This window comes from Astyanax mexicanus, chromosome 18 (genome assembly GCF_023375975.1).
Source record: "Astyanax mexicanus isolate ESR-SI-001 chromosome 18, AstMex3_surface, whole genome shotgun sequence".
Taxonomy (NCBI): Eukaryota; Metazoa; Chordata; class Actinopteri; order Characiformes; family Acestrorhamphidae; genus Astyanax; species Astyanax mexicanus.
Genome location: NC_064425.1, coordinates 11,749,779 through 11,764,576, shown reverse-complemented (window position 1 = coordinate 11,764,576; position 14,798 = coordinate 11,749,779). Strand labels below are relative to the sequence as shown.

The window sequence follows — 14,798 nt, the reverse complement described above, 5'->3', positions numbered from 1 at the left end:
TCTCTCTCTCTCTCTCTCTCCAAATATCCTCTCCATCTCCTGTCCGTCCATCAATTCTCCCGCTGTATCTCTCTCACTGTGTAAAATATTCCTCTTATGAATTTTAATATACATATATGGTAAGCGGAGAGGGAGGTGGTGGTGATGGGGGGGCCGGGGGGCGGCTGTTGAATATTGATGCTGGTGGTCAGAGAAGCTGCAGGCAATAAAATGGCAATATGAGGGATTCAGCAATCTACATCAATCTCCTCAGGACCATCAAACAAACAAACAACTGTCATAGTGCATGAGTGTGTGTGCGTGTGCGTGGGGTGGGTATGTGACGTTGGGGAAGAGTGTGTGTGTGTGTGTGTGTGTGTGTGTGTGTGTGTGTGTGTGTGCGTGCGTGTGGTGGGTACGTGACGTTGGGGAAGAGTGTGTGTGTGTGTGTGAAGGACAAAATAAAAGGCCAAACATAAGATAGTCATAGTCACCTGTGAACTTTAAAGAAGAAAGAAAAAAAACTTTAAAGAGGCACTAAACCCTAAACCATATATTTTCCATTAATAGCTGAAATGTATTCCTCTAAAGTAATGAAACATTCCAGTCCTGCTTATTTGATTTTAAACATTTCTTAACCTTAAAAATAACTATTTTAGTGTGGTATATTCCACCTCTGAGGCACCCTGCTATTGTATACTTTGGTACGCAGACACATTACAATATGCAGATCAGTCAATCAATAATACCGCCCCCCCCCCCCCCTGGAGAGATACCTTCCAGCAGAGCTTAGCTCCAACCAATAATCAAGTCTAGTAATGGACTGATTTTATTACTTCTGACAATATTACAAAGTGGTAAACGCTTTACCGTCCCAACTTTTTCAGGCCTAAAATGCAGAAATGGATGTTTAATAATTAATTAAATGAAGTGTCAATATGAAATATTGTGGATTCACACTGTCTGCAATCAAATAAAAGTCTAAACAAATGGGAAACAAATTGTTTCCATATTGCATTTTCTATAATTGTCTCGGCTTTTTGTGATATGGAGTTGCTGATTCTGCTTGAGTGACAGAGTGAAAGTAAAGAGAGAGAGGACAAAGAAATCTTACCAATTCCAGAAGACCCAAGGAAGAGGAAGACCAGGGGATGCTCTTCATCATACCACCCATTCTCCTTTCTTCTGATAGCTGGAGCAACAAAACAAAGAGAAAAGAGAATATATTATTATTATTATTATTATTATTATTATTATTATATACTAGTATGTATTCAATATCAGTGCCATGATACTAGATGGTTGCTATAGTACCGTAGGTGGCCGCGTGGGTACTTCAAAAGCCATCCATAACATATTAGTAACCTCCTTAACACCTCAGCAACCCCCTGACATATCATACCACAGGCAACAGCCTAGTCACACCTCAGCAATCCCCTGGTATATCATAAAATAGCAATGGCCTAGCAATACCTCAGTAACCACCTGGCATGTCATACCATAGGCAACAGCCTAATAACACCTTAGTTACCACCTGACATACAATACCATTCCATAGGCAAAAGCATAGTAACACCTTAGTAACAACCTCTTATATCATACAATAGCAAAGGCCTAGTAAACCTCAGCAACCACCTGGTATATCATACAACAGCAATGGCCTACTAAACAAAGAGAGAGAGGAAAAGGAGAGTGAAGGGAAAGAGAAGCGAGGGAGAGACAGGACATTTTTCATGAACAGTTTTTTTGCGTGAGTCACTGATGAAGGCAGACCGGGCCAAAAAGCATGTTGAACACACGCAAACACACACGCACACACGCAAACACACACACACTTTCTTTCTTCTGTCATCCTCTCCGCTCCTCCCTCCCTCCTCCCACCATTAGCTCAACGCTAATTCCATTAGCCTGCTCCATGCTGCAGCCGGCAAATCACGTTAGCATGGATCCAGCAGAGGTGCCTCAGGAACAAGGGCTACGATAACACGCCGTCGCCACGGTGACCAGCCTTGTGCGTGTGCGTGCGCGCGTGTGTGTGTGTGAGAGAGAGAGGAAGGGATGGGTGGAGAAATAAATGTGAGTGAACAGATTGGGGTGGTTTTGGGGTAAAGGGGTTCAATAGGTTGGGGTTGTGTGTGTGTGTGTGTGTGTGTGTGTGTGTATGAAATGCAGCTGGAGCTTAAAGCTAAATACAGCTAAGAGGCACTTAGAGCTGAAACAGCAGCCAAGGAGAAATATCCATCATATCTCATCCTGCTTAGTTGTGTGTCTCTATGCTTGTTTGTGTGTGTGTGTGTGTGAACTACGATTTATTTTACTGTATGTCACTTTAAAAAATTAAAGCAAAAAAACGTTCCATAAAGCATCAAGAAATAGGTTCTTTAACTTTGACTTGAGCTTAAGACTGAGACTCACATCCCAGAAGCTTGACTTAAACACACGACTGAAAAATTAACAAAAACTCACATGACCAGAGATTTTAGGTTTTACTCAGATACACAAGCCAAAAAAAAAAACAAGACTCAATTCAGACTCATAACCCAGAGCCTTATCATTAACTCGCACTTCAGCTTAACAACTTAAGTCTTGATTTGGACTCATAACTCACAAAGACTTGAGGCTTGACTCAATTCATACCCCAAGGACTTGTCTTACCACCCACAAACTCAAGACTCACCTGGACCCACAACCCAAAGACCCAAGACTTAACTCAGACTTGCATTCTTAAGACTCAAGACTTCAGTCTTAAGTAGAGATTCAATATTATTTGGCTCTACTTGGACACATTTAGCAGAGACATGACTCTGACTTACACCTCAGAGGATTGAGACTTGATTGCCAAAGATCTAAGTTTAATCTTAGACTTATGGTTTAGCTTTAACTTGCACCTTGAGAAATTCAACGATTTTCACCCCACGACTCACCTCATTCCATGAGAAAAGTTTTTGAGAGACCTGACTCTTAAAAGATGTGAGGCTTGACTTAAACTCACAACCCAAAGATTCATAGCTAAACTCAAGGAACACCCAAAGACTCAAGACAAGAGGCATAGCTGGACTAAAGTACTATTCAGTCTTGCTCCCCAGTGACTTCAGAGTCAACCTGAAATGGAACTCCAAAGACTCAAGGCTTTACAAGGACTCATATCTCAGAAACTTGAGCCATACCCAGGGTCTTGTCTTGGGTTCAATTCCCAAAATCCCGCCTCAACTCACTACAAGAGATTTGAGACTTGACTTAGACTAACAGCCTTGAATCACAGACACTCAAAGGCTTAGCCAGACACTTGGATCCAAGTCTTGACTTGGATTCACATCCAAAACCTGACTTAACTCACTCCAAGAGATTTGAGACTTGACTTAGACTCACAGCACACAGAATCGTGACACTCTGATCCAAAGCTTGGATTCACATCCCAAAAATCCTAATCAACTTACTCCAAGAGACTTGAGACCTGACTGAGACCAGAGATTTGAGACTGGACTGATTCAGACTGGAATCCCAGACACTCAAGGCTTGGCCAGACCCACGGTTCCAAGTCTTGACTTGGATCCACATCCCAAAAAACAGACTCAACTCACTCCAAGAGACTTGAGACTTGACTGAGAACACAGATTCGAGATTAGACTGACTCAGTTTGAATTCCAGGAACTCAAAGACTTGACCAGACCATCGGCTCCAAATCTTGGCTTGGATTCACATCCCAAAAAAAAAAAAATAACTTAATCCAAGAGGTTTGAGACTGACCTGACTCACACTTGAATTCAGGACTCTCAAAGGCTTGGCCAGACACTTGGTTCAACATGCCAAAAGCCCAACTCAACTCAATCCAAGAGATCAGAGACTTGACTTAGACTCACAGCCCAAAGATTCAAGACTAGACTGACTCAGATTGAATCCCAGACACTCAAAGACTTGACCAGACCATCGGCTCCAAATCCTGGCTTGGATTCACATCCCAAAAACCCAACGCAACTTGATCCAAGAGACTCGAGACTGGCCTGACTCAGACTTGAATCCCAGACACTCGAGGCTTGAATCAGAGGATTGATTAATAAATGGCCTCTTTCAGCTTATTGCATTAATACACGCAATATGCAGAGGGTGCTTGACATCTGCATCCTTTCAGATCACAATTAAAATCTGGTTTCGGCGAAAGCACTCTATTTTCAGCCCCTAAACTCAGACTCACTCTAATGTCAGGTCATGTGTAGTGTATTCACTCAGAAAGCCAATTACAGTTCAGCATCTCAGCATCGAAGCCATTACAGCTGACAAAGAGCAGACAGACAGAGAGAGAGATGCTGAGATCACATTACAGGAACCTGTGTGTGTTCTGTGGGACTAGCACAGGAAATGAGAGGAGTGTACTGTATAAGTGTACGGGAGAGTGCAGTGTGTGTGTGTGTGTTTAGTGCTCTGTCATTCGTCATAAAGATGAATCTTGAATAGCCGACGGCCGTGTCTTCTCTCCTCTCCCTTGATAATGTACAACGGCCATATTTCAGCGATGCTCTAAGTGTGTGTGCGGCTCTGTGTGTGTGTGTGTGTGTGTGTGTGTGTGTGTGTGTGTGTGTGGCTCCCTTGGCCTTCCACAAGAGCCATATTTCAGGAGGGCCGCCTGTGACTGAGCCATTCTCTCTCAACTTTATTACACAGAGTGAGTGTGAGGGACACTCCCTGAGGAGACACACACACACACACTCAACCCCATCAACAATACAAACCTCTGAAAAACACAGCAGACGCAACAGAGAAGAGTATATAAGAGTAGAATTACAGCAAAACATTAGCATAGAAGAACAGTACCATAAAAGACAGTCATTACAGAATAATGTTACCCGGGAAGCACAGAAGAACGGTAGTATGGAAGGACATTTGTTAAAAAATAATGTTTCTTTAGAAAGAGAACATTACCTTCAAAGAACATTAATTTGGAAGTACTGGAGATCGATAAACACAGAAGAGCATTATTACCATGGAAGAACACTGACTTGAAAGAAACCAAAGTTCTACAAGCTGTAGTACTACCAAGGGCTGGGCAGTGAGACTGGCATGGTGATTGAAACATTTAGTCAAATGAGATCCTGATGTACAGTGACCTTTAAGTACTGGAATTAAAAAAAAAATGGGTTTGAAATTAAAAGATACATATGAGAAGTAAGATCTTATCTTTCGTTTCCAGATATTTACATCTGGATCTGATACACAGTTCAGAAGAACCATCAGTTTTTATTTTATTTTATTTGTAAATCAAGGGAGTCTGGAGTCTGGAGGAAGAGTGGAGAGACACACAGTCCAAACTGCTAGAGATCTAGTGTGAAGTTTCCACCAATCAGTGATGGTTTGGAGAGACATGTCATCTGCTGGTGTTGATCCACTGTGTTTTATCAAGTCTAAAGTCAGTGCAGTTTTGTTTTCCTGGAAAATCTTACAGCACTTCATGCTTCCCTCTGCTGACAACTTTTATAGAGGTGCAGATTTCATTTTCCAGCAGGACTGGCACACTGCCCACACTGCCAAAAATACCAATTGGTCTTTTTCTGAGACACTGATCTTTGTGTCTGGCTGTAAGCCATAATCATCAACAATAAAAGAAATAAAAGCTTAAAACAGATCACTCTCATGTGTGTAACACACCTATATAATATATGGGTTTCACATTTTGAACTGAATTACTAAAATAAAGTTTCCTTTTTAAAATGATATTCAAATTTTTTGAGATGCACCAGTATATACTACTACATCCAGTGGAAAGATGCTGTCTCTGACTTTACTTTATCTACAAGTTGGAGCTTGTAGATAAAGATTTAGGTAGGCGTGTGGTAGAGGGGAGGGCAGGGAGTGATTAAACAAAGTGTTTAAAAACTCCAGCAGCACTGCTGCATCCAATCCACTCACTGTACCATAAAAACTCCAGCAGCACTGCTGCATCTGATCCACTCACTGTATCATCAGCACAACACACACCAACACCTCATACACCACCACCATGCTAATCAGTGCTATTCAAAAGGCAATGCTGAGAATAATGATCCACCACCCAAATAATGATAGCTGCTCTGTGGTCGTCTTAGATCTTAGCACTGACCCCATTAAGAGCATTTACAGCAGTAACAGCAATCCCAAGACCATTCAGATTAGAAATGTCTAGTAATAGCAATCAAACTGAAGCATATGGGCCAAGAAATGGCACTTTTCTGAAACACCAGGTTTCAACCACAGGTTTCAGGGCAACACTGTCGCCAGGTGCCATCACAAAGAAGCCATTACATTTGAAGGGCCAGTTAAATGAAGACAAATGGGTTGAAGAAGCAAATGTTAGGTCAACCCAGAGCTTCTTCCTTTCCTTGCCCAAAACAATGCTCTCCCGGGGATAATGCATTACTGCATTAAGCTACATGCAGCACACCAATCACTAAAAAATGCCCTTGATGCGCAGTCCATTCTGCCGCACGGCTCCAGGTTCGTCTCCCGACTTTGCGTCTTCGCGAGCAATGATCCCAAAAGGACACGAATGCAATTTAGTAGAAGCAGTCATGAAGGGACGTGTGGGAGACTCTCTCTCCCTCTCTCTCTTTCATTCTCTCTCTCTGTGTCTCGCCCTGTTTTCTCGTTACGTCCTTCAACAGGACAACGTGCCGGAAGAGCATGACTCAAAGACATCAGGGACATTTGTCTACCTACACACTGTGCCGTAATTTCCAGGCTATAAGTTGCTACTTGTTTTACACACTTTGAACACTGTGGCATATTTGACAGTGTTTTTTATTGTTTACAGGCTTTTGGTTTAAATCCTACCTTGAAGATAGGACTTTTTCAGTAAATATGGGCAACTGCTATTCCTCGTCAGCTGATGTGAGGTGTGGTGTTCCACAAGGGTCAATTCTAGGGCACATCCTCCTTTCACTATACAGGCTACTATTAGGTCAAATTATTAGGAAGCACAATGTCAACTTTCACTTTTATGCTGATGACATATAGCTGTATCTTTCTATTAGTAGAATGCCTACTTTTTATGTACAGCACTTTGGTCAGTGTACGCTGTGTAACTTACTAATGAGCTTATTGCCGCCAAAACCAGCCAGTTCAATCAAAACAATGAAAATCTAAGCTTACCATAAATGAAAAAAAATGCGCTTTACTCACCCAAACTGTTCTCAATAAAACAAGTGTATAGATTAATCCAGAGCTCATCAGGACAGCAAAGTATTTGTAGCTACTTGACATCAGCATGAATCGTGTATTTAAACTGGCGCCCACAAGCTGAGTGGAAGGCTTGGATGGAAAGCGGCGAGTAATAATTTACCAAAACTGGCCGCACAGGAGGAGAAACTTTTGCTCAAGTCTGCCAGTGGATCCTGGCAGTGTGTAGCAGTGTCAAAATATCCACTACGAACACAGGGTTTAGAAAGACTGGACTGCTGTGTGATGAAGATAGCACAACCTCCGTAAAGCAAAACTCGCTCTCCCGACACGGAGGCATCCCACAATGGGGGAGCCGGAAACAAAGCGCAATATAGGCTAGGCTAATGGTAACAACTTTACCCTCACGACTTTAGCTGGTAGACTGTATTTTTTAAACCAGCCGTGTCGCATCACATGAAACTCAAGCGAACTCTGGTTCTTAAAAAAAAAATGTTCGGGCTTATAACAACCAGAGTATTTTTTAGCAAACCAAGGAATCGTCGAAACATCACATCATACGTCATGCGGTGAACAGAACTGGTAACAGTTCACGCTGAAGAACCTAGTTTTCTTTGGTTTTCTCTGCAAATGACTGTTTCTGGTTCCAGATCCTACTTTTGTTGGTGGAAATGGTTTAAAATTAGATTTGCAAACCAAAATAGTGCCAGTTCCACAACAGTGGAAAAATGCTAAAAGAGCAGCATCTTTTCAGAGGTCAAAGCTTTACTACTCTACAGACCTCACGTTGGTGAAGGTGTGGGTAGTAAGTCTTTAAAGCCCAATAGATGAAGTTCAGAATTGGGCAAAGCAATTGTAGGTGGCACCAGCAGCGGGCAAACCCTAACGTAGCCAGTTCTGAATATAGTACCTTCAGTAGTTCTTCTCTTTTGTAAGTACTTATGACCTGCAATTGCAATTTGCCCAACAAAGCACAGGCAATATATACACACAAGCATACGATGCAACATATGTGTATCGTGTGTGTGTGTGTGTGTGTGTGTGTGTGTGAGAGAGAGGGGGTTCTCTTTGTCTGCAAGGGCAAAGGGCTGGTAATGACATTAAGGAGGATAATCGCCTTCAATAACTTTTAGCCCCTGAGAGCTAAATCAAGATCAATCTACAGCTTCCTGTGCTACTGCTTCTGTGTGTGTGTGTGTGTGTGTGGTATAAATGCGTAGTATAAAATACTCTCTGTGATTGACATGACATTTGAAAGACATACAGTTTTTGGGTGCACAAATAACTGATAACAAAAGTATTCATGATAACAGAAACTAACCTCTGTGTGTGTGTGTGTATATATGTGTGTGTGTGTGTGTGTGAAGTGTCTGATATACAAACACACACACACACAGGCCCAGGTGATGTCAATGGGCCAGTAAAACTGGCTGATATTACATTTCCAGGTTTTATCAGCATTGGAGGAAATCTTTACTATAAAAGTCCCAATAAAGTCTCTTTACATTGTATTTAACCCTCAGATTTCCTTTTTTTCTTTCTATTTTTTGAAAAAAAAAAGTATCAAAATAGCTTTTAACCTCCTAAGGTGTTGCTGGAAAGCTTACCAGTTTATCTGGGCAGTATATTTGCAATACCAGAAGACAATCCGGTATGCATTTTTCACTGTTAAAGGTGCTGTGGAGCACTGTGTAGAACAGCGCCACTAAAGAATCATATACAACTAGCTATTTAACGCTAGCCAGTTAGAATAACAAGCTAACACACCGGAGTGACGGTAACTTAGCTCTGTGGAGCCAAACGCTCGTCTCACTCTGTCCTGCCTGAATAAAAATGAGAACAGCACTTTACCTGAGGAGCTCCTGCTGCTGTTTCCCACTGTATGAGTGTTTTTATATGAGTAAAACAGCAATGATTCACTCAGAAAGAGAGAAATGGAATTATCTTCTGTGTTCCAGACCAGCACGTATATTGTGCAGTGTGAAGCTGCTTAATCATTAAATGCAGACAATTTGATGCTGTACTTTTTTTAATTGGGTGTGAAGCTTGACGCTAATGCCTTTAGAAAGGTTTTGCCAATAGAATAGGACTCTCTGGAGCAAAAAAAATATTACCTACTGGCACCATGCCTAATGTCAGGTGTGAGCTAGAAGGTATAAATATATATGTTTTCAAATATAATTTTATTTAGATTTCTTTCCCATTTTCTCGGTTCTCGGCGACTCGGTTCTAATACATCAGCTCACAGATGCCTTGTTCTGAGCGATATCATCCTGTCCAAATACTTTTGTCGATGTAGTGTATCTATATATTTTTAGCTCCTTATAAAAAAAAAGTCCTGACAAAGTTTTTACATCAGCAGGACCCCCACCCATATCAACATACAATTACAGTTTAATCTGAGGTCCTTTTAGTTTTAAACATCAGTTTCATTACATTTACATCCATTTTATTCTTGTTCATTTCTCACTCTCTCGTGGTCTACTCTCTCTCTTTCTCTTCTTTGGTAACTGTGAAGTGTGTGTGCGTGTGCATGTGCATGTGTGTGTGTGTGTATAGTGTGTGTGTGTGTGTGTGTCTGTGTGTGTTGTCTGCAGCTAAAGCTGTAGGTCCAGGCTGATATATTCACTATATTAGTTCTAAAAGATCAATATTCTGCTGCTTTAACGGTCACTGTGCTGGGCCTCAAATTGCTTTCAGGACAATTTGCCACCGCAATAACTGCCCATTTATCAAATCAGTTTGAGGGAGGCTGCGAGCTTCCACCACCAACTCTCTCTCTCTCTTTCTACCTTTTTATCTCTCTCCCTCTCTCTCTCTCTGTCTGTCTCTTAAGTACAATGTTGAAGAAGCACAGAAACTTAAAAGCATACTTTCAGCAATTACACAAAATTACACAAACGACAGTATTAATAACAGTCATAGATGTACAGTAAATAAAATAGGACAATTCATTCATTTAGCAGTATGTAATTTGATTGTAAAGTGTTGCCTCAGCTTGGCAGAGCTTGGGAACACCCATAAGTGTATAAGGTGTAAGGTATTACACTGCTCAGGGTGCTCACAGCAAGACAATATATATTATGGACAATGGTACAAAGGGTTATGCAGGCATTTAACAACCCTCAATCCACAATGTCACGCATGTGCCAGAAATAAATTTACATTTAGGGTATTTAGCAGACGTCTTTATTCAGAATGACTTACAAAAGTGCTTCGTTGTTCACTTATCCAAAAATATATTCAGAGCTAGACTGTATGCATCCGAGTCAGATTTACAATATGGCTTAAGAATAACAACAACACCAAGGCTGCAAGCTTCTGCCGATGGAGTGACCAGTACACCCCATGCAGCATAGAAGGCTACTATTTGCAACCCAACACTCCCATTAATTCCTATAGTATAAAACCCACATCTTTACCCCATCCAACCCCTGTCAAATCCCAGGAACACCCCGCACCAGTTCCCTGTTACTGGGGTTTAATGGGGACGGGTAGGATGAAGGTGTGGGTGTTACAGGGGTTTGGAAAAGTGCAGGTGTGAGATGTAACTCACTGGGGTTTAATAGGAGCTGGGTGGGGTACACACACACACACACACACACGCACACGCATGCACGCACGCACGCACGCACTTGCTAAGTTAACCTATACCCCTCTGGTTTGTGTTGTTAACATGCAGTTAGTTAGAAGCCACTCATATTTTAAGAAACTACACACACGCACACACCTGAGTCCAATCGATCGATAAGCACAGTAATATACTGTATTTATTGGGTATGTGTGTTATTGTGCTCTAACTCATCTTTCTGCTCTGTCCTGGGAGCCGTACACACACACACACACACACACACACACACCTAGGTTTTTACACGTTACAGAAAAATCAAAGAAAATAAATAAATGATTAGGGAATAAAAATGAAACATACAACTCAGCCCAGATCATCAGAAAAGAGAGAGAGAGAGAGAGAGAGAGAGACAAGAAATCAGAGAATATGAAGAAAGAGATAAAAGATAGTAACAAAATATCTAATAAAACATATTTGTTAAAAACGACGACACAACATAATTTCACTACCGATATGAACAATAAAAAGGTAACAGTGGCAGCTTGCCAATCCCAAAACAGAGCTCTAAACTGAGCAGTTACTGCCCAAATATTACTAGCAAATAGAAATTCAGGGGAACTGTAGAGGACAAGATAAGACGGATAGAAATTTAGAATGCAGCATGTAAAACACAATCTTCATGGTATAATCATACAAAAAAAGATATTACCAGTGTCCAAATTACGAAACATGGCATTAGAAGTCACTATAAACATCTAGAGAAGACTGAGGAGTTTAGTACTAATGCTGTCAAATTAGAACTCTTTCAGCAAACAATCAGCAAACAAGGTGTGTTTAGAGAGAAAACAGGGTCTGTGAAGCATGGGGGGGGTGTATCAGGCTTTGGCATTGATTTGTTGCTGCCAGTGGCATTTGCCATACTGTACAAATGAAAGGATGGATGGATTCCACATAATACGCGCACAATGTTAGGTTAAAGGAGTTAAACTGGTGAGACAAAGGTTTCTACAAGAAAATAATGATCTAAAGCATCTCAAAAACACCATGAACAACCAGCAAAGATTTGAACTGAAGCTTATGATTGGTTATCACCGTCCTGGCCCTGAAGTATTATAGAGCATTTGATTTGGATAGTCATTAAACAAGCTTAGAACAACAGACCTTCTGCTCAGAACAGTGGGAGATAATTCCAAACTAGGAGAACGGATGGAGCTTGATCGTGTAAGTGTCTGCAGTCGTGTGTTTGTGATTTCTAATAAAAGGGTCGTTACTAACCACTGAGTCTGTCAGATACCAAACGTTTGCATTAGAGTGTTTATATAGAAAGAGAGAAAGAGAAAGAAGGCAGAAGGGAAGGCTGGAAGGAAAAAGGAAGAATCGTGATGTCAAGGAGATGGAGTGATGGAGGGGGAGAGAGAGCGAGCGAGAGAGAGAGAAAGAAAGAGAGAGAGAGCAATAGAGAGAAAGAAAGCGAGAGAGAGAGAGAGAGAGACACAGAGTTTTTTCTTTTCTGTAATTGAGTTATGTTGCAGCTCTCGGCTGAAGACCAAGACCAGCAGCAGCTGTGCATGGTGCACACACACACTCACACACACACACACACACACACTTCCACCTGTGTCCCTCCCAAGCGTGCCCATTAATCTAAATTAACCCATTAGCTACCTCCGCCTGACTAACCCCACCTTCAACCAGAGAGAGAGAGAGAGAGAGAGAGAGAGAGAGAGAGAGAGAATAAGAGCAAGAGAATGAGAGGCTGAAAAGGAAGAGACAAGGAGAGAGAGAGAAAGACTTTGAAGAAGAGAGACAGAGAGGGCAGAAGGGAAGGCTGGAAGGAGAAAGGAAGAATCCTTATGTCAAGGAGATGGAGTGACAAAGGGGGAGGGAGCGAGCGACGGAGAGAGATAGAAAGAGAAAGAGAGAGAAAAGGATATAATCTGAGAGAGAGAGAGAGAGAGAGAGAGAGAGAGAGAGAAAATGAGAGTGAGAATCTAAGAGGAAGAGGGAGAAGGACAGAGAAAGCGAGAAAGAAAGAGAAAAAAGAGAAAGAGAGTTTGAGAAAAAGAATAGAGTATCAAGAGGAAGAGTAAGAGAGTAAGAAAGAAAGAGAGAGAGAGTAAGAGCAAGAGAGAGAATGGGAGAAGAAAGGGTATAGTGAATAAGATACAAAAAAATACAGCTTGAGAAAAAGAGAGAGTCTGAGAGGAAGACAGAAAAATAGAGAGTAAGAGAATGAGAGAGAGAACGTAAGACTGAGGAAAAAAGAGGTAAAAAAACAGAGCTAGAGAAAGAGAATAGAGAATCGAGAGTGAGAGGGATAGGGAGAGGGAGAGAGAGAGCAAAAAAAGAGAGTGAGAGAAGAAAAGGTGCAGTGAATAAAAGACAAAGAAATACAGGTAAAGAGAGAGAATCTGAGAGGAAGAGAGACAAAAGTACAGTGAATGAAGTGAATGAAGTAGAGAGAGAGAGATTAACTGTCCTCCACACATCCATCTCCAGCAGCTCATCTGCTCCTACATCTTCCTACCGAACGAGTGCAGACTGACCTGCATGTGTTAGTCAGGATGATTTGTATACATTTTATGCGTAATGTGGTGAAAAAAACACTTTATTATGTTGTTGATTTAAAAAGTTTTAAAGGTTTGGTAGTAGAATGACTCCTCTTTATAAGTGTGGGGGGATGTAGAGTACAGGGTTGTGTATGTTTTGTACTGTGGTTAATTTCTCTCTTCCGTTATTACCCCTCCTCACCTGATGCCACCGTGTTAATGGCCCCCTCCTGGCCGATGATGTGCTCCTTCAGCCGGCGCTCCAGAGGAAACCTCCTCCTCTCCTCCGCCTCCCTCTTCTGCTTCTCCTCCACAAACTCAACAGAAAGAGAGAAAATAATAAGAATCAAAACATTCCTCGAAATAAATGTCTTTTTTTGTGACAAGAGTTGTGTGAACTAGGGGTGGGCAATATTACATCGCATACAATATATCGTGACACAGAAATATCAGGATATTAAAAATCCATATTGTGATAATAGAGATGTTCTGACTTAAAAGTAGTCTATTATTTACTGTGAAAATGTAGGTTTATTTATTGTATCATTGTTTTAGTTTGCAGTTTATATGCATGCACTAAAAATTCTGCAATATGATTTGCTGCATTATATTATTTTATGCTATATTATTTACTTTGCCACATTATGATTATACTGTTATACTATTATACTATATTCCTGAAATGAATGAATTATTTTAGTTTTCCTATATCGCCAAGTATATCGTTATCACAAAAATACCCTGAAATATTGTGATATTATTTTAGAGCCATATCGCCCTCCCCTAGTGTGAACACTACAAACTACAAAAATATCAGTGCAGTTTAACACTAGTTTAAATATTTATGCTTTTTCTGAACTGCCTGAACACTAAACATCTGATTATTAATATGCATAATCCCTAAAATATCTTACTTAAAACAAGCTGTGTTCAGATGAAAATCTTCTTCAGATAAAAATCTGATTTTAAAACTGTGTTAAAACTAAAAGAAAATAATTTTAGAGCAGTGTAAACACTAATAATCTGATTTTAAAGCTGTGTGAACATAATGACTTACTGTTTTGTGTTTGTAAACAGTAACAAATATTATTTTTTTTAGGAGAACTGCCTGAACAATAATCATATTCTTACAGTGTAAATACAACAAAAAAAAACTTTTTAGGAGCTGTGAACACACCTAACACAGATTTTTTTTCAGAAGTTTAAACTGCAAATTTAATTAATTAGAGGTATGTAATAATTGGACATACCATTTCTTCAGAGCACTCAAATTCAAAGACATGCAAAATATGTGTGGTTGGGTTTTTATTAGTAGTGTCAATCACTTATATACAATATTCTGTGATTAACTGGGATTAATCGCCCTTGTTCTTCTTAAGATGCAAGTTTTTATAGTAGATATTTAAATGTGAATTAAAAATGAATATAAAAAATGTAAAATGCAATTACATTTATATTAGTGGGGTCAAATAAAATACTAGTATATACTTGTATGTTTAAGGGGAAATAAAGCCAATGTGGGGCGCTGGAATAAAGAATGCATGATAAATTGG

General features: G+C 40.5%; 1 protein-coding gene across 1 annotated transcript in view; it reads right to left on the bottom strand.

Moving 5' to 3' along the window:
- The window catches only part of clpb (caseinolytic mitochondrial matrix peptidase chaperone subunit B), a 65,684-nt gene that overhangs the window by 13,260 nt on the left and 37,626 nt on the right, over positions 1-14,798 (bottom strand). The window contains exons 8-9 of the mRNA XM_007247646.4: positions 13,448-13,562; positions 1,094-1,171 (exon numbers count right to left, since the gene is read on the bottom strand). Coding sequence (XP_007247708.3) covers positions 1,094-1,171; positions 13,448-13,562 — 193 coding nt within the window. The remainder of the gene's footprint in view (positions 1-1,093; positions 1,172-13,447; positions 13,563-14,798) is intronic.